This window comes from Salarias fasciatus, chromosome 2 (assembly GCF_902148845.1).
Source record: "Salarias fasciatus chromosome 2, fSalaFa1.1, whole genome shotgun sequence".
Classification (NCBI taxonomy): Eukaryota; Metazoa; Chordata; class Actinopteri; order Blenniiformes; family Blenniidae; genus Salarias; species Salarias fasciatus.
Genome location: NC_043746.1, coordinates 32888330 through 32906221, shown reverse-complemented (window position 1 = coordinate 32906221; position 17892 = coordinate 32888330). Strand labels below are relative to the sequence as shown.

Here is a 17892-nt window from a genome sequence, read left to right as displayed (position 1 = left end):
CTCCGTAGGGTGGCTGGGCTCCAGAGGTGTCAAGAAAGTACTTTCCCATGCCATGTTTTCCATGTACCCAGTCAGTTCTCGGAGAGCTGGGCTGATTGTGATCACCTGGGCCCAGAACTGTTTATTGCAGGTGATTCAAATCAGCCCAGCCCTTTGTTAACTGACTGGGCACAACAAAAACATGGCATGGGAAAGTACTTTCTTGACACCTCTGCTGGGCTCCCTTAGAGACAGGGGGAGGAGCTCGGAGTAGAGCCACTACTCCACATCCAGAGGAGCAGTGAGGAGGCTCTGCACCTCTTTAGGATGCCTCCTGGGGAGGTGTTCCGGGCATGTCCCACTGGGAGGAGACCACGGGGAAGACCCAGGACACGCTGGAGAGACTATGTCTCTGGACTGGCCTGGGAACGCCTCAGGATCCACCAGGAAGAGCTGGAGGAAGTGTCTGGGGACAGGAGCTGCCTCCCCGACCCGGTCCAGGATAAGCGGTGGAAGATGGATGGATGGTATTTGATGTACACATGACACTTTATTTTTCGAGAAAACCCAAAGCGGTCTAAAAGGAAGTTCTTTCTTTGTGTTCTTTGATTCCTCAGTAAGAAGGTCTAGAGATCAGATTAAACACAAGTTTTTATTTTTGACTCCTGAACACCTGAGAGATAAATGATCTAAACATCTGGAGCCACTGAGGAACCTGGAGTTACTCCTGGTGATTGACTGTTGTTTCTGTTCGGTATTAGAACGTGCTTCAGGTTTGCTGATGTGGGGAATAACAGGACGTGTTCTCTGGTGAGATTCTGTTTTCCATCACGATCTGTCACAGAACCAAAGAGACACGGAGACACCAGCTCAAAGATAACCTGTAATGTAGTTTATTACCCTCAGTCAGGTCCTGTGCGGTTTCTGTTGAGCAGGTATTTGATGAAAGACATTAGATGTTTTGACATTTTTACTGTAAATCAGCCGTTCAAGTCTCTCTCTGGAATCCTTCATTGTGGACGTGAAGCGTGCAGTTCATGCATGCTGCTCCCGCTCCAGTTTGTAATTGGACGCCAGCTTCAGTCCCCTGCCCCGGCTGTGTGGGGGTCACAGTGTCCTCGCTGAGCCCTCTGTCTCCCACTGTCCTCTCCGCTGGCTTCCTGACGTCCAGCGGCTCATATCCGGGGCAGGAAGTGTGTCATGGTCATGTTGGGGGTGACTCGGTTGCCTCGCTTGGTTTTGCCCATCCTGCTGAGGCCGATGTACATCCCCGGGTGGACCGCCGACTCGTACGCGTTGTAGTTGTTGGCCAGGAGACTCTCCTTGAACTGGCACTCGTCGCTGAATCGACCCTGAGGAGAGGACAGGCAGCAGATTCTCCGCTCAGCAGCTCGCTGTGAAGGGTGCAGGATGTCCCCGTGTGTGTGCGGTTCTCACCGAGCCGTAGAGCTTCCCTTTGTCGTTCATGGCGATGAAGAGACGGCTCCTCACCCCGAACAGAGTCACCACTCCTCTGTCCACCGGAGAGATCTCCAGGAGGCCTGGAACCAATCAGCAGACAGTCTGAGAACAGGCCGCCCCCCACACCGACCAATCAATATCACACACACACACACGCTCAGTCTTGTATTTCTATCCTTGTGGGGACCGTCCATTGACTCCCATTCATGTCTAGCCCCGAACCTTGACCCTTACCCTAACCCTAACCCACACCACAACAAAGCCTAACCCTAAAGAAATGTTTTTGCACTTTTACTTTTTTCAGTAACAACAACATGGTCAAGAAAACACTGTTTCTCCTACTTAGGACCGGAAAAAGGTCCCCACAAGGCACGTCGTTCCACGATTTGCTATCCTTGTGGGGACATTTGGCCCCGACAAGGATAGAAATACAAGAACACACACACACACACACACACACACACACACACACACACTCATCAAACATTGAACCAGAACAGGAAGCCTGTTTCTACTCGGCTCAACTCATCTTCTCTCGTCTAACAAACCACAAGGAAGCATTCATCCTTTCACCAATCCATCATGTCACCAATCCATTAGTCCATCCTGTCACTAATCCACCCTGTCACGGATTCACCCTGTCACCAATTAAACTTGTCACCAATTCAACCTGTCTCAAGTTCATCCTGTCACCAATCCACACTGTCACTATTCACCTTATCATCAAATTCATCCAGTCACCAATCCATCCTGTTAAAAATTCATCCTGTTACAGATTCCTCCTTTCACCAGTCCATACTATCACCCATTTATCCTGTCACCCGTTCATTCTGTCACTAATCCATCCTGTCACCAGTCCATCCTGTCACGGATTCACCCTGTCACTGGTTCATCCTCCCAGTCTACAGACTCCTGTCCGTTGAGGACCAGTTCGGGTCCAGACTGATGACCTGCTGGTGCAGCAGGTGCTGGCAGAGCGGGGGTCCTGGAGGGTCTCTGGCAGACTCACTTACTGTATCTGTCCTCGCTGTGGACGCCCCTGATGGTCCCGTTGGGGAGGACCTGGATGTGGAAGCCGATGCCCACGTTGCAGTAGAGCCTCCTCAGCCTCTTGATGCCCAGCAGGAAGTGTCCGTCTCCGTCTCCGTGTGCGTCTCGTGGCGTGGCCTCCCTCTTGCTCCAGGAGTCCGGCGATGCGGCGCTCTGCGGGCTTTGTCTCAAAGCGGCGAGGACGGCGGACGAGGCGAAGCAGCTGCACAGCAGGAGGCCGTACAGGAGCAGGGGGAGCCGGGACCCGGAGCAGGACATCTCACTCGTCACACACATGGGAACCAGGCGAGACCCGGTCCAGCTCGGCGTTCTCAGACGGCGGAGCGGTCAGGACCATGTGGGGAGCGTCACCTGCAGGTCAGCCCTCCACCTCTACAGCGCAGGCTGCAGTCTGCATGTTCCCTCCCCGCTCAGCCTCCTGGCTCCTCAGTCGGATCCAGCAGACGTTCAACAGACTTTATATGTGGCCACGGTGACATCAAGCGCCCCCCGCCGTCTGTTTGTCTGTGAGTCACAGGAGCTGTGGAAGCACGCAACACAACGCAACGGGCCGCTCCACGCACACGCCAAACAAACAGGTCAGGAGCCTCGCTCCTGGAGGAGCTCTGCTGCTTCTGAATCAGGCCTCAGACCTGGACTCCTCACACACTGCGGGGACGATGTGGGAGTCGGTGCACTGCGGAGTGTTGGGACTGTGGTGGACGGTGGTGGACGGTGGCGGTCTGGCGGGATGGAGGCTGGTGTCCACAGGGAGGAGAGGTGACCCGGGTGACTTCCAGAGACTTGATGCCCCGGGCAACACTAGCTAATCCCCCCTGGAAACCACCTAAAGCATCCTCACTCACATATTCATTAAAGCCTCCAGCTTTGGTCCCACAGAGGCTCCTGAACTGCTCCACCTGGGACGGTGCTCCTGCTCCAGCTGGAGCGTCCATGACGTCCACAAGTTAAAGCCAGAAAGGTGTTCAAGCAAAACTAAACTCACTTACAAAATGTTATTCCTCCAGACTACTCCTCCATGTCCCAGGCTGCTTTGACCTTTTCAGGGTCACGGGGTGCTGGAGACACCGGGCGGGGTCCACCCTGGACAGTTCTCCAGTCTGTGACAGGGCCAACACACAGAGACAGACAAACCTGACCTGTGGCATTCACACCTAGGGGCAGTTTAGGGTCACCGATTAACCCAACCTCAGCTGGAGTCCTGGACCTGGACCTCAGCTGTGGTTCTGGACCTCAGCTGTGGTCCTGGACCTCAGCTGTGGTTCTGGACCTCAGCTGTGGTTCTGGACCTCAGCTGTGGTTCTGGACCTCAGCTGTGGTCCTGGACCTCAGCTGTGGTTCTGGACCTCAGCTGTGGTTCTGGACCTCAGCTGTGGTTCTGGACCTCAGCTGAGGTCCTGGACCTCAGCTGTGGTCCTGGACCTCAGCTCCTTGGTGGGACTCCTGGGGCTCCAGAGGAAATCAGCCCCCTGAAGGCTCCGTCCACCGGCTGGATGTGAAGCAGTGAAGCAGTGAAGCCTCACACACAGTGGAGCGTCGGTCATGGTGAGCTGCTTAATGGTCTGCGTTGGAAAGTCAAACCAAGTAGAAACGTTGAGTTTTGAAGTTTTGGTCCAAAACTTCCTTTTTGTCGAAATCAGAAAAAACTGTTTCTTAAAAACATTCTTGGAAAAAGTCTGAGAATAAGGACTGGTCCTCCATTCTCCTCACACTGGTCCCCCCCGCTTCAGGAGGAGCGTCCATGCGTTCTGTACCGGTTTATATCCTGTTGAGGGCGGTGTGGTGCTGGACCCGGTCCCGGGTCAGACCTGGACCGGTGCACCTCACGATGAAACGTCTCGGTTCTGTTGGACTGAAGCTTCGGAGAAATGAGTCAGCTGTTGGGAGGTGTGTGTGGCGGGTGTTGACCTGTCAGTGTGTGTGTTCCTCTGCGCCGCCGGCAGCAGGGCGGCGTGAAGACTCCCCACAGCCACAGCGTGAATCACACCAGCCGGCGCTGCTGCGTCCAGCAGCGGTGCTTAATTCCAGCGGACGGCGGTGCGTCAGCCCGCCCCCGCCCCACCCACCCCCACCCCCACCCCCACCCCCAGTGACGTGGGTGACCCTTCCACCCCATGAGCTCTGACGTCTCTGACGGCGTCCAGCGCCGGGCCTCCGCCTCCCCCCACCGGCCGGCCACGCCTCAGCAGCTGGAGTCAGCGTCCACGGGGGTCTCCACCGCCCCCGTCCCCGCTGGGGGTGCTGGAGATGATCAGAGCCACGTCACGTCCAGCCTCGCGTCCTCATGAAGAGACAGACGCCACCATGTCTGCAGAGGAAGCGTCTTCCTCCTCTGTGGTACTTTCAGTTCAGTTCTACCGTCTCATTTCCTCCCCACCAAACCAAACAACCTCAAGAAAGAAAAGACCAACAAAACAACAAGAACCCGCAAAGGGGACGGAGGAAAACCTCCCAGGAACCTGCAGAACCAGAACCACAGGAGGAGACTTTCTGTAGAACCAGAACCAGAACCAGAGGAGACTTTCTGCTGTTCTGATTGGAGGTTAGAGAATCGTATGAAAACTTTTATTCTTTCAATAACAATAAAATTCCCTGAATTGGAAGGGCAGTGGGACTCTGTGAGTGAGTGTGTGTGTGTGTGTGTGTGTGTGTGTGTGAGTGTGTGTGATGGATAAAGAGGTGCAGAAGAAGAATCAGATGTCTGACCAACAGGTTTTCCTCAATCGATCTCATCAGATTTATCATAGTAAGACGCTCCATCTTTAAAGACAGAGTCTTTTTCACGGTGTCCCCCTGAAAACCTCTGGCCCGGCTGCTGAGTGTGTTGAAGACGGCCTGACCCGGAGGAGGCGGGTCCTCCAGGCTGGACCTCACTCTGAGCTCGGCCTCTCATGGAGCAGTGAGTCTGGGTTCGTCTTCTTCAGGACTCAGCAGGAACGTGGTCTGCATGGTGCAGCGGTGTGCGAGTGAGCTGCAGCGCCTCCTGGTGGATGGTGGAGGAGCTGCACTAGAGTCAATGGAAGGTGTATTAAAACCAGTGAGTTTCACCACCACAACCCAGACAGGCGAGCACAGCAAGAGGATGAAGCCATGAGTGTGACCCTGTGTGGTTCTGGTTGTGGTTCTGGATCAGGGTCTGATAAAAAAAACATCGAAAAGGAAAACAGAAAAGAAACGGGGGAAAAAGGAAAAAAAAGAAAATATATAGCTAAAACTGCTCTCACCATTAAGAAGAAACGCAGAAACACCTAAAGAGGCCAAAAAGACCAGATTTATAAAATGTCTAAAGCACAAATCCCTGAAAAATAAAAACCTGGAAAAAACAGCTAAAAATGTCTTAAATGCATCTCAATTGTAGACTTCATCCATGCAGCCTGTGGCAATTATTTCCTCTGCATGATTTTTCCTCCTTTCAGACATCTGGCACATTTTGCAGCTCCAGAATGATTTTATCCGGTGGAGAACGAGGTGATGAAGGCTGCAGATCGGCTCTGGTATCTGGAGGAACCTGAGCAGAACCTGATCCTGTTCCATGATCTTGGCTCTGGTAATGAAGTGTGCACCCAAACATTTCGTGAACAGACAGCGCCATCTAGTGGCTTCAGAACATAAAGGCAGTGGTTCATGAAGCTTCATCTGCTCATCACTATGAGTTCTCTGAATCTGAAACCTCTTTAAGACTCTCCTATATAATCTCACACACTCCTGTCTGTCAGTCAGACTTTAAAGATATATAATGCACATCCACCAGGACGAAAAACCTGTACAACCCTGTAGTGAGATATTTACTCCTCACCAGTGTTTGGTTGAAAAACACTTGCATTTTGCAGCACATTAGTTTAATGGATATTTTTAATAAAATGTACAGAGATCAAACACAAACATACAAATAAGACTGAGACAAAAACAAAAATACCTCTGGATTACAGCAGTCATCCGTCGTCATTTTCCACTAATGTTGATCATTAAGTAGATGAATATGAACAATCTGTAAAAACCAGTGACAAGGCTCCTGAAATCAGTAAACACTGTAGATATTCACACATCAAGAGACACAATGCTCTAATTAGATGAGTTGCATTTAACGAGGGCCGAGGCTGGAGATCCTCCCACTTCCTGTAAACGAGTCCATTAAATGGATTTAAGACAATAACCTCATAACATTCACATCGAGCCATTCCTGCCAACCAGCACAGCTATTTGACTGTTTTCTAAACTTAATTACATCCTGACATTGAAATCAAAACGGTTATTTGTAGAATTGATAAAAGACATTAATAATTCTAGGAGGATTTTTTTTTAAGCTGAACTGTGTGTTCCCTGGAGGAGATCTCTGATGTGTTTCAGTTTTCATTTCTCATCATGAGTTCTGATTTCCGGAGAAGCCTCCAGTTCTGAGTCTGACTGAAATGATGGCTCCTGGTCAGAGTTTCCGGTTCCCCCAAACCGGGTGTTTCAGTTCCCTCTGGTCAGGAGCAGAGTCACTGAAGCCCCCCAGCAGGCCCAGCAGGTCCAGCAGGTCCAGGCCGGTCCCGGCTGCAGGGGACCAGCAGAGCTCCTCAGCAGGTACTCCACCCGGGACCAGGACCCGTTGTTGGGCAGAGGCTGGACCCCCAGAGTCCAGCACATCAGGTTGTAGACGTCCACGGCTCGGATCGGCGCCGCCTGCACGTTCTGCTTAAAGTCTGAGAGGGAGAACATGGAGGGATGAAATTCAGTCTCCACCCCCCCTCAAGACCAGCTCCAGACCACATCACGCTTCAACACACATGATCCAGCAGACCATGGACCAGGAACATCACAGAGACATGAACCCAACACCCATCTGTACACAAACAACAAATGCACGACTGAAACTCTGGGATGAAACATGGAGTTAAATATGGAGTTCCACAGGGTTCTGTCTTGGAACCTTTACTAAAGTTAAACATGGAGTTCCACAGGGTTCTGTCTTAGAAGTCTCTACTTTCTGATTCAGCCGTCTGGACGCCATGCGGTCAGTCCAGTCTGATTCGACGTACACGGCTGAGTGAGAGTGGAGGCAGAGAGGGGAGGGGTGTTCGTTACCAGGTCCTTTAGCCAAGAAGAAGCCCCTCATGTCCAGGAACTCATTGTCGTATCCGTGCCAGCCGTGCTGCCAGGCCGAGGCCGGCCCAGACTCATTCCTCCAGTACGGAAGCTTGTCTCTGTTCTGCAGAGAAAACAGGAGACAGTCGTCTCTGAGGGGGTTCTGCTGTCCTCTGTGTGTGGATCAGTTCTCAGCCAGTTCAAGCAGTTTGAATGAACTGGTGGAGCAGATGATGATATGTTGGGTAAAAACAGAGGATTTTCCTCACTCAGCGTGTTTTAGCCTGTTGCCCCTGAATGTCTTGACCTTGGGTGCATTCAGCTCCTTTACCTCCGTGATGAACCAGCCTGGATCCGCCACCAGCGTGAGAGGAGAAACAAACTTCCCTCCCTTGTAGTGGAGGCGCTCAGGGATCTCCTGTCTGCCGTAGACCTGCATGTTGGAGACCCGGGACAGCGCCGCATACACCTGAGACCAACAGACCACACACAACAAACAACTCCACACGGGAACATGAGGTTACATGGAGGACGATCCTGATCAGGATCATTGGTCACGCTAACTGGAACACACTGAGCCATGTGGCAGGCTTCACCGGGCTGGAAAGAAGAAAGAAACGTTTCTTTTGTGTTCTGCTGCTTTCATTTCCACCCAGGGAGCTGTGACCCAGATCAGGGCTCCTCCAAGCACAGGACAGACACCTGACCCAGGACCAGAGCCTGGACCAAAGTCTGGTCCTCTTCAGTAGAAGAAGCAATGAACAGAAAGTCTCCTCTGAGTCTGGTTCTAGAAAGTCTCCTCTGAGTCTGGTTCTAGAAAGTCTCCTCTGAGTCTGGTTCTAGAAAGTCTCCTCTGAGTCTGGTTCTAGAAAGTCCCCTCTGAGTCTGGTTCTAGAAAGTCTCCTCTGAGTCTGGTTCTAGAAAGTCTCCTCAGTCTGGTTCTAGAAAGTCCCCTCTGAGTCTGGTTCTAGAAAGTCTCCTCTGAGTCTGGTTCTAGAAAGTCTCCTCAGTCTGGTTCTAGAAAGTCTCCTCTGAGTCTGGTTCTAGAAAGTCCCCTCTGAGTCTGGTTCTAGAAAGTCTCCTCTGAGTCTGGTTCTAGAAAGTCTCCTCAGTCTGGTTCTAGAAAGTCTCCTCTGAGTCTGGTTCTAGAAAGTCTCCTCTGAGTCTGGTTCTGCAGACGGCAGAGTTCAGGGTGGTACCTCGTTGTACTTGTCCTGCCGAGGCCACAGATTGACGACCGGTCCTCGGTCCATCATCTTCCTGACGTCCGTCATGTTGATGTGTTTGTCCAGCTCTATCAGCTTCTCCATCCACTGCAGCTTGGTCATGCCGTGATCTGAAAACAGCACCACGTTGATGTGCTGCTCTTCATTCATCTCCTGGAAGACGGGAGACGCGTTCATGGATCGGAGAACCCTCCAGCACCAGCAGGACCGCCACCATGTGGACGCTTACCTTCAGCTTCCTGTTGAGCGTCTGCATGGCCCCGTCCAGCTCCCTCACAGCAGCCCGGACCTGCTCGGAGTCCGGGCCGAAGTGGTGGCCCTCCACGTCTATTTTCTCATAGTAAATGGCAGCCATGTCCGCTCGGCCCGACCTGAACCCACAGGAGCAGAGCGTTCTCCTCAGCAGCCACAGGGAGGCGCTGTGCCTCAGCACGGTTCAGATGTGGAGCAGGAGCTTACCTCAACACACCCAGGGCGTCGGTGATGGAGTCGGTCAGGTTCTCAACCGACGGGTTGTAGACGTACTTCTCACAGAACGCCGGGCGGACGCCCAGAATCTCCACCTCGCAGCCTGGAGACACATGAGGGGCAGATGAGGACTGGGCGTTCCAGGGACAGCAGTCAATGCAGTCAACACATTCAACCAAAACTAAACTCAGCCAACACTGACTGAGAAACTCATGTCAAGTCATGTTGAGAAATGTGAGCCTTCATCCTGACGTTACCATCAGGACAATGAATTAAACTGTGGTCAACTTCCTTTGAAATACACAGTATTATCATCGTCACACAGTAACTGCATGTGTCTGTTCGTCTAGTTTAGAGTCACAGGGGAAAGCTTATGGACGACTCAATAATGACGATGTCTTATAGCATCTGTGTTCACATGGAAACAGACAAACTCTACAACCGTCCCTGCTTCACACAAAAAAATGAAAAAGGAGAGAAAAACCAAATTATTTGAAAAAAATAAGGAGAAACAAGTAATCTGAGCACATGCATGAATGAATAATTCTGGCAAAAAACATGAAACAGTAAAATGTTCTGAAATGAAGTCCAGAGAAAAGCTGAGCAGCTCAAGGTTTTTAAAACGTGGCCAGCAGGGGGCGTCCTCAGGTAGACAGAGCTGGAGTCACAGTATTCAGATACTGAGCTCTCCAGGCTCAGGCTGTTGGAGAACATCTGAAATAAAGTCAATGAAAGATTCATTTCAGAGCTGCAGAGCACAGGCCACGCCTCGGTTTGAAGCAGACTGGAGTGGGTTCTCTGCTGCCTCGACCTGCAGGAACGTCTCCTCTGCAGCAGGGTTCCTCTGCAGGGTCTCGCCCATAAACGTCTGGAGAAACATGGTCACTCCAGGCCTGCTGAGCTGCAGTCAGTGTGTGGAGCTCAGAGAGCCGCTGATGGACTCTGGGTATTTGTCCAGAGCAGGTTTGCGTTCTGGTCATATATTTGTTCAGTAACTTGCAGGTTTTTCGTCGTTTGCTGGACCTGAGTTCTGCTCTCGTCTGTTTTGTTGGTTTTATTAGTTTCCAGAGTGTAATTCTCCTTCTGCCCATCAGTTGGCAGTATTGAGCTTTCTGCTCCATTTTCGTTCAAAGTCTTGTGTTTGTGTGAGGTTCTGAAAGGTTCTGAAAGGTTCAGTGTGGTTGGGAGTTCTGCGGCTCCCTGCTCTGGATCCGGGTCTCAGAACCGGGTTCTGAAGCAGTTCTTGCTCCTTCAGCATGAGCTCCTCGTCGCAGTGTGATCAGACAGCGATCTGTGGTCACAGCTGACACTCATGGCGTGTTCCACAGCCTGTAAGGCTTTCCTGCAGGGACCCTCGGGGGGCCGCAGGCCGCAGCTTGAGCAGCAGACCGCTGGGTGGTCTGCTGGGCGGGGGGGTGGAGGCCCTCTGGGGGGATTTGGAGGTGGATGGGGGGCGGAGCTGCGTGCGGCGCCCACAGGCCGGCCTCCATTGTCCCGGCGCCCAGACGGGTGGAGACGGGCTGACGGAGCGGAACGCCGTTGTTGAGCTGTCAGATTCCATCGCTCCAGCGCTCAGTGACGCTCCTCCTGCTCTGGAAGACCGCCGCCGGGCCGACAGCTCACTTCAGGCGGCCGCTGCCCGTCTGCAGGGTTAAAGGTCAACCGCTCTTATGAACAGACTTCCTACGTTGTTTTTAAAAGTTTCATGACTTTGTAGGAAAGAAAACGCCTTCGCTTCCCCTTCCTGTAACATCCTGTGGCTGTAAATTCATTCAGAGTGAGACGGTGTGAGGACCTGTCTCCTCAGACGGATGAACAGCCGTCAGATGAACAGCTGTCCACTTTATAATCAGTGCCCGGCGGGACTGACCGGTCAGGGAGCGGAAGATACCGGAACAACTCACTGCTCCGTGTTGCTTTGTGCGTGAGTGTGTGTGTGTGTGTGTGTGTGTGTGTGTGTGTGTGTGTGTGTGTGTGTGTGTGTGTGTGTGTGTGTGTGCGCGCGCTCACCAGGCCAGTAGTACATGAAGACGTCGCGGCCCTGCCTCTGCAGGCTGACCCACAGCGGCTCCGAGCCGTCCCACCACAGCGGCAGCAGGCTGTCGGCGTTGGTGCCGATCAGGAACTCCTGGTCGGAGGCTTCGCTCCACATGTAGTTCCCCGTCATGTGGCGTGTTTCAGTGTGGCGGCCTGAGGAGCAAACACCCGCATCAACTCATCCATCGACGTACACGTCCTGCAGACTCCCCAAACACATCTAACACACTTATTAATATATAAATATATGTGTGTGTGTGTGTCTTTAAAAGGAAAACCTTGTATAAAGAAAAAGTGTGAAAAGTGCAGAGTGAAACTTCCTCCAGCAGAGAACTGGAAACAGGAAGATGGGAGGTGTAAACAGATTCCCGCTGTGTAAGTGAGAGGCAGTGCCAGGTACGACTCCCCAGCTTCCAGACACTTCCCTCAGGAATGACACTTCACACACAGGAAGGTTGTTGATCATCACAGTGGACATGAGGAGGGGTCAACAGGCAGGTCAAACCCAAGTCCAGAGACCAAGAAGGACAACAACACAAGAGAGCACACAGGGAACACCGGGGGTCAGAGGTCAGAAGAGAGCACCCTGGGAAATGAGGAGACAGAGGCGAAAGAGAAGTCTGGACAACAGAGGGACGAGAGACAGGAGGGATGAGCGGAGACAGAAGAAAGAAGACACAGGTGGGTCCGAATAAAGCAGGAAGTGACAAACTGGTAAGAGAGGACAAACTGGTAAGAGAGGACACAGAATGGGAGAGGACAGCTGACAGTACAGAGTCAAACAGAGTCAAACAGGGCTGAACAGAGTAAAACAGAGTTGAGCAGGGTGAGACAGAGTTGAGCAGAGGGGCGTTCACAGTTCATCCAGGAGGGATTTCACTGCATTAAGAATTGAGCCAAGAAAAATCAGTGAAAAGAACAAACTGTATTTCCTCTTTGCGTCAAAATGCTCTGAACTTTGTAGTCTTGATAAAAGCAGAGCTGTGAGGAGAACACTGCTGTGTGCAGGTCTGCATGTTGACCAGCAGCAGCTCTCCGGCGTTTCCTACTGAGTTCATGAAGGTGGAATATGTGAGAGACAGTGACAGTTGTACACATTTTCAAAGTTATTCTGTTTCCATTTGTATTAAAGGAAAACAACACGGTTTACATAAGCTTTCCAACATCACGAGGCAGAACCCCATGTCAGTCTCTGAGACTGTGGACAGGAGATTTAAACTCTGAGAGTCTCGGACAGATTGTTAGTCCACTTGACTAAAAGCTCCACTGAAGAAATGTTGAATAAAATGGATCAGTTCAATAAGATGTGCTCTCGGTCTCGATTTGTCTGGACTGGGTCTGGACCCCAAAAAGTCTTGGTCTTGTCTTGGTCTCAGTCTTCGTGGTCTCGACTAAAACACTAAACTCTCCAGATCCCATGTTTAAGTATATTATGACATCTAAATCTAGTGGCTCTTCGTGTAGGTGTGTGTTTCTTTAGCAAGCCTCTCTCTATACTCCTGGATCAGCCTCCCTCTATACTCCTGGATCAGCCTCCCTCTATACTCCCAGATCAGCCTCCCTCTATACTCCTGGAGCAGCCTCCCTCTATACTCCTGGAGCAGCCTCCCTCTATACTCCCAGATCAGCCTCCCTCTATACTCCTGGATCAGCCTCCCTCTATACTCCTGGAGCAGCAGCCTCCCTCTATAGTCCTGGAGCAGCAGCCTCCCTCTATACTCCTGGAGCAGCCTCCCTCTATACTCCTGGAGCAGCCTCCCTCTATACTCCTGGAGCAGCCTCCCTCTATACTCCTGGATCAGCAGCCTCCCTCTATACTCCTGGAGCAGCAGCCTCCCTCTATACTCCTGGAGCAGCAGCCTCCCTCTATACTCCTGGAGCAGCAGCCTCCCTCTATAGTCCTGGAGCAGCAGCCTCCCTCTATACTCCTGGAGCAGCCTCCCTCTATACTCCTGGAGCAGCCTCCCTCTATACTCCTGGAGCAGCAGCCTCCCTCTATAGTCCTGGAGCAGCAGCCTCCCTCTATACTCCTGGAGCAGCCTCCCTCTATACTCCTGGAGCAGCCTCCCTCTATACTCCTGGAGCAGCCTCCCTCTATACTCCTGGAGCAGCCTCCCTCTATACTCCTGGAGCAGCCTCCCTCTATACTCCTGGATCAGCAGCCTCCCTCTATACTCCTGGAGCAGCAGCCTCCCTCTATACTCCTGGAGCAGCAGCCTCCCTCTATACTCCTGGAGCAGCAGCCTCCCTCTATAGTCCTGGAGCAGCAGCCTCCCTCTATACTCCTGGAGCAGCCTCCCTCTATACTCCTGGAGCAGCAGCCTCCCTCTATAGTCCTGGAGCAGCAGCCTCCCTCTATACTCCTGGAGCAGCCTCCCTCTATACTCCTGGATCAGCCTCCCTCTATACTCCTGGAGCAGCCTCCCTCTATACTCCTGGAGCAGCAGCCTCCCTCTATAGTCCTGGAGCAGCAGCCTCCCTCTATACTCCTGGAGCAGTGGTCGTAGCAGCAGGTGGAGCTGACCCACTTTCCTCCAGGCTTACTGGGCCAGCAGTGAAGCTACATGTGAATTTTTCCGGTGTTTCTTCACTGAAGCAGCAGCTATGAGTCTTCCTCTGTTGGTTCCTGTGTGGTTCTTCTCATCAACACCTCTCTCTGCTCTGAGCCATGGAAACAGATTCCTCAAAGCATCTCCCTATGCCTGGTAAAACCGGGCTTCGGTGTGGTCAGAACACAGCCAGCGAGACGCTTCAGTGGAATCCGTTTCATTCTGTCCTGGGACTTGGACAGTCATGCCTTCTACACAGTTGGCTAAAAGTGTGTGTGACAGAAGCAGAAGGCCAGGAGCTCTGTGTCTACCTCTGAAGGAGCCATCACCTCACACAGAGTAGAAAACCTCTTCCAGTGGCCGCCCAAACAAGTATGACATCATTCAAAAGTCCCATTTAATGACGACAAGGTCTGGATGTGGTTCTGAACCCAGCTGAACCAGAAAACACTGAACTGAGGAGGGAAGAACCAGGTGAAGAGGTGGAACCGAAGCTGGCGGAGCGGCTGAAGCGGCTGAAGCAGCTGAAGCAGCGCCACACTGGTCTGGAAGACGGTCTGTACTTGGAGAGACCAGCGAGGATCTGCAGGAGGCTCCACAGGAAGTACTGCTCTGAGGCCTGTTCTACAGCTGGAATGGTTTACCTCCTCAAAGGCTTCAAGAGTCAGAGGTCACATGATGAAACAGCTCATAGCCCCACCAGCCAGCCATCCAACCAGCATCCATTCATCATCCATTCATCCATCCAGCATCCATCCACCACCCACTCATCATCCATCCATCCAGCATCCATTCATCATCCATCCATCCACATACATCATCCATCCATCCACACACCCATCATCCATTCATCCAATCAGCATCCATCCATTATCCATCATCCATCCATCATGCATCCATTTGCCATCTATCCATTCATCCAGCATCCATCCACCACCCACCCATCATCCATCCATCCAGCATCCATTCATCATACAACCATCCAACCAGCATCCATTCATCATCCATCATCCATCCATCATGCATCCATTTGCCATCTATCCATTCATCCAGCATCCATCATGCATTAATTCAACCATAATCCATCCAGCTTCTTTGCCTGTGTTTTAGCTGGAGCAGTGAGATCAATAGATAGAATGTAGCAGAAAGAGGAGGGTTACCTGTCATTAAGGTGTAGTAGAGAGAGGAAGGTTACCTGTCATTAAGGTGTAGTAGTTGGGGTATGACAGGCTGGGGAAGTCCGGGGTTAAGTACTCCACCTTCACCCCTTCTTGCACCAGCTGCTGGAAGCCGGGCAGCGCCTGCAGCTGGTCGGTGTAGTCGTACCGGAACCCGTCGATCAGGAAGACAAGCAGTGGCCGCCCTGCTGAGCCCCGAAGACCTGCAGCTCCACCCTGCTGATCTGCAGCTCCACCCTGCTGACCTGCAGCTGCACCCTGATGACCTGCAGCTGCACCCTGATGACCTGCAGCTGCACCCTGCTGACCTGCAGCTGCACCCTGATGACCTGCAGCTGCACCCTGATGACCTGCAGCTGACAGCAGCAGCAGGCGGAGCAGCAGGTGGAGCTGCAGCAGGCAGCCCGGTGCGCTCCGTGTCTGCGGCTTCATGTTGTCTGTGCTCTGAATGTGAAGCTCACGGACTGTTCAGAGTCTGTCCAGGTGGGAGGAGCTGGCACTGTGAGGGGAGGGGCCATGACACGTGAGAGCACAAAGGAGGATCATCATCATCATCATCATCATCACAACTCTTATGCCCTCATAACTCATCACAGCATGTTTGTGGGTCAGAAAGAGGAGCTGCATCACCCCCTGGTGGACTACAGAGGAACTGCAGCTCGATAACTTCAATTAAATAAAAGACTTTTTCCACGAAAAACAACTGAAAACACAGTGATGAGAAGCCAGAGTGTCATCAGCATACACACAAATGCAAATTCATGATGCTGTTTGATTCTTATTAGACTCTGGTCCAATGAAAATGATCGTCACACAATCTGTAAAATCCCAGTTCAGATGGTGAAACTATGACTCTGTGTGTGCGTGTGTGTGTGTGTGTGTGTGTGTGTGTGTGTGTGTGTGTGTGTGTGTGTGTGTGTGTGTGTGTGTGTGTGTGCGTGCGCATGATCAGAATGCAGTGTAAGCTGCTGTTTTTTTAAAGACAGTACTGCATTTATGAATGGTTCTACAAATCAGCTTCCTTTTAGTTGAAAAATGGCCAACACCGTGCCGAACGTGGCCTTGCTGCCCTCCTGTACTACGAGGCTGAGGATCATCGGCGGTGTGTGACAGTGTGTGTGTGTGTGTGTGTGTGTGTGTGACAGTGTGGCTGCTCTCTAACTGTATTCACTCTGTCAGTCGGGTGACCTCGACTAGTGCTTCTCTTTGTTTCCTTCCAAACTCACAGTGGAGAACAGAAAATACTGGAGAGCAGGAAACCTTGCTGGCTGGGTCACCCAGGAGGTCCTGAACCAGCCACCACCCTGAAAATCCAACATGGCGGAGAAAATAAGCGCTCCTGCTCAGTAATAATCTGGACTGATCTGTTCACATAGCTGTGGAAATTGGTTTTAAATGGAACGAAAGAACTGTCGACCTGTAGAAACTGAGTGTGAACGTGCAGGACCAGACGTGAGGATGTCAGTGTGACAGTTGAGATACCTGCCTGTTTGGACTGATGTTCCTTTAAAACACTCATCATGCAAGTTTCACCTTTTGCGTTCCCCTGCTGCCCCATCAAACCCGAGCTCCGGCCCTCAACCTGGGCTCGCTGGTCTTAATGTATCGTCTGATCAGTGTGAACTCGGGGAGGAAGAGGTGAACGGTCTCCTGACCGCTCTCCACTTTCAGGGACCTGTCCAGTTTAAAAACACCTTCAGCTGGAGATCCAGTCTGGAGGCTGTTAGAGAAATGCCTATTGCCACTGAGTACAAATGTTTTATCGTTACTAAAGATGTCTAACTGCGCACAATATGTTATTATGATGGAACAAGTTCAGAGTACAACACGTGTAACATTTTTACCTGTCTCAGCATATAAAGGGATCAAAGCTGATTGTTATCTAAAGACTTGCTCTGTATGTGTGTATGTGATGCTTTCAATAAAAGGGAGTCGTCGGCAGACAGAGGGAGGGATCAGGCTGGAGGACACGTCTTTCAGTCGGGCTCTCCTTCTTGCAAGAAGTAAAACCCCGAGTGGAAAACACAGGTTTTTTTCTAGAAGCTTGTTTTCCAGGAGCTGAGGATTGGTTCAAAGAAACATTCTCTTGCCACCATCTCACACCAGTAATTTTTTTAACATCTGACAGGCCTGAATCAATAAATAAATAATAATAGTAAAAAATAAAATAAAATAAAATAAAATAAAATAAAATAAAATAAAATAAAAAGAATTCAGAGATCAAAAAGAGATGCTAAAAATATGGCGACACCCAGGGTCGACACTCAAGATAAAATGGCAAAAGAAATATGGTTTTGAGGAAAGCAGTGAAGTAAAAGCATGCCCTAATTTAGTAACAAGACTGAAAATTGAAGAAAAAAAACAGAAAAAGTAAAGGAAAGACTCAGAGAAAGGAATTGGCGCAAAAAAGGGAAACAGGAATAAAAAAAGAGTCAGGACAATGGTAAAAAAGTTGAGTTGTCTGAAGATCATCAGAGGCGATCTGACAGGTGTGAAGGAACACACACACAGTGTTGTGAAGGAGGGGCTGTCTCTCCCCCTCCTCACCCTACTCCAGATAACAGACTCCACAGCCTGCCTGAGATAAAGTCGTCTACACCACACCTTTATACACCATCTCAAACTAGATCAAAACAAATGCTGAAAAATGCTGAATGGGGCAAACACTGGGAAAAGACATTTAGATGTGAAAAAGGCTGTGGCTGCAGTAACTTCATACCGACAAAATCCAGAATTATTTTGTCAAGACATGAAAAATTTAATTCACATTTACCGTTCGAATGGATGAGAAATCCAGCAGATTTACATGTTAAGCATGGGATCTGACTGGGCAAAAGTCAGAGGGAATTGGAGTCCTTATCAGGATGCTGAGAGCAA

General features: G+C 51.1%; 2 protein-coding genes across 2 annotated transcripts; both read right to left on the bottom strand.

The window, feature by feature from the left end:
- Positions 1-1154: 1154 nt before the first annotated feature.
- Positions 1155-2748, bottom strand: LOC115396992 (fibroblast growth factor 4-like). Its single transcript, XM_030103135.1, has 3 exons — positions 2454-2748; positions 1417-1520; positions 1155-1331 (listed from the first exon to the last, which is right to left on the bottom strand). The coding sequence occupies exons 1-3, from the start codon at positions 2746-2748 to the stop codon at positions 1155-1157; spliced, it is 576 nt and encodes a 191-aa protein (XP_029958995.1).
- A 3623-nt stretch (positions 2749-6371) lies between these two features.
- Positions 6372-15436, bottom strand: enpp6 (ectonucleotide pyrophosphatase/phosphodiesterase 6). Its single transcript, XM_030104829.1, has 8 exons — positions 15033-15436; positions 11262-11441; positions 9243-9354; positions 9013-9154; positions 8757-8936; positions 7889-8026; positions 7558-7681; positions 6372-7175 (listed from the first exon to the last, which is right to left on the bottom strand). Exons 1-8 carry the CDS (start codon positions 15037-15039, stop codon positions 6946-6948), a joined length of 1113 nt encoding a protein of 370 aa, XP_029960689.1. The 5' UTR covers positions 15040-15436; the 3' UTR covers positions 6372-6945.
- Between the last annotated feature and the right edge of the window lie 2456 nt (positions 15437-17892).

What these genes read in the sequence shown, in the direction of transcription:
- LOC115396992 (XM_030103135.1), bottom strand. Translation starts at nt 2,748, where the DNA reads ATGTCCTGCTCCGGGTCCCGGCTCCCCCTGCTCCTGTACGGCCTCCTG. An exon ending in CCACAGCGAGGACAGATACA is followed by an intron (nt 1,521 to 2,453) that starts GTAAGTGAGTCT and finishes GATTGGTTCCAG; the next exon opens with GCCTCCTGGAGATCTCTCCG. An exon ending in AAGGGAAGCTCTACGGCTCG is followed by an intron (nt 1,332 to 1,416) that starts GTGAGAACCGCA and finishes TCCTCTCCTCAG; the next exon opens with GGTCGATTCAGCGACGAGTG.
- enpp6 (XM_030104829.1), bottom strand. An exon ending in GGCAGGACAAGTACAACGAG is followed by an intron (nt 8,027 to 8,756) that starts GTACCACCCTGA and finishes TGTTGGTCTCAG; the next exon opens with GTGTATGCGGCGCTGTCCCG. An exon ending in CAGGCTGGTTCATCACGGAG is followed by an intron (nt 7,682 to 7,888) that starts GTAAAGGAGCTG and finishes TTTTCTCTGCAG; the next exon opens with AACAGAGACAAGCTTCCGTA.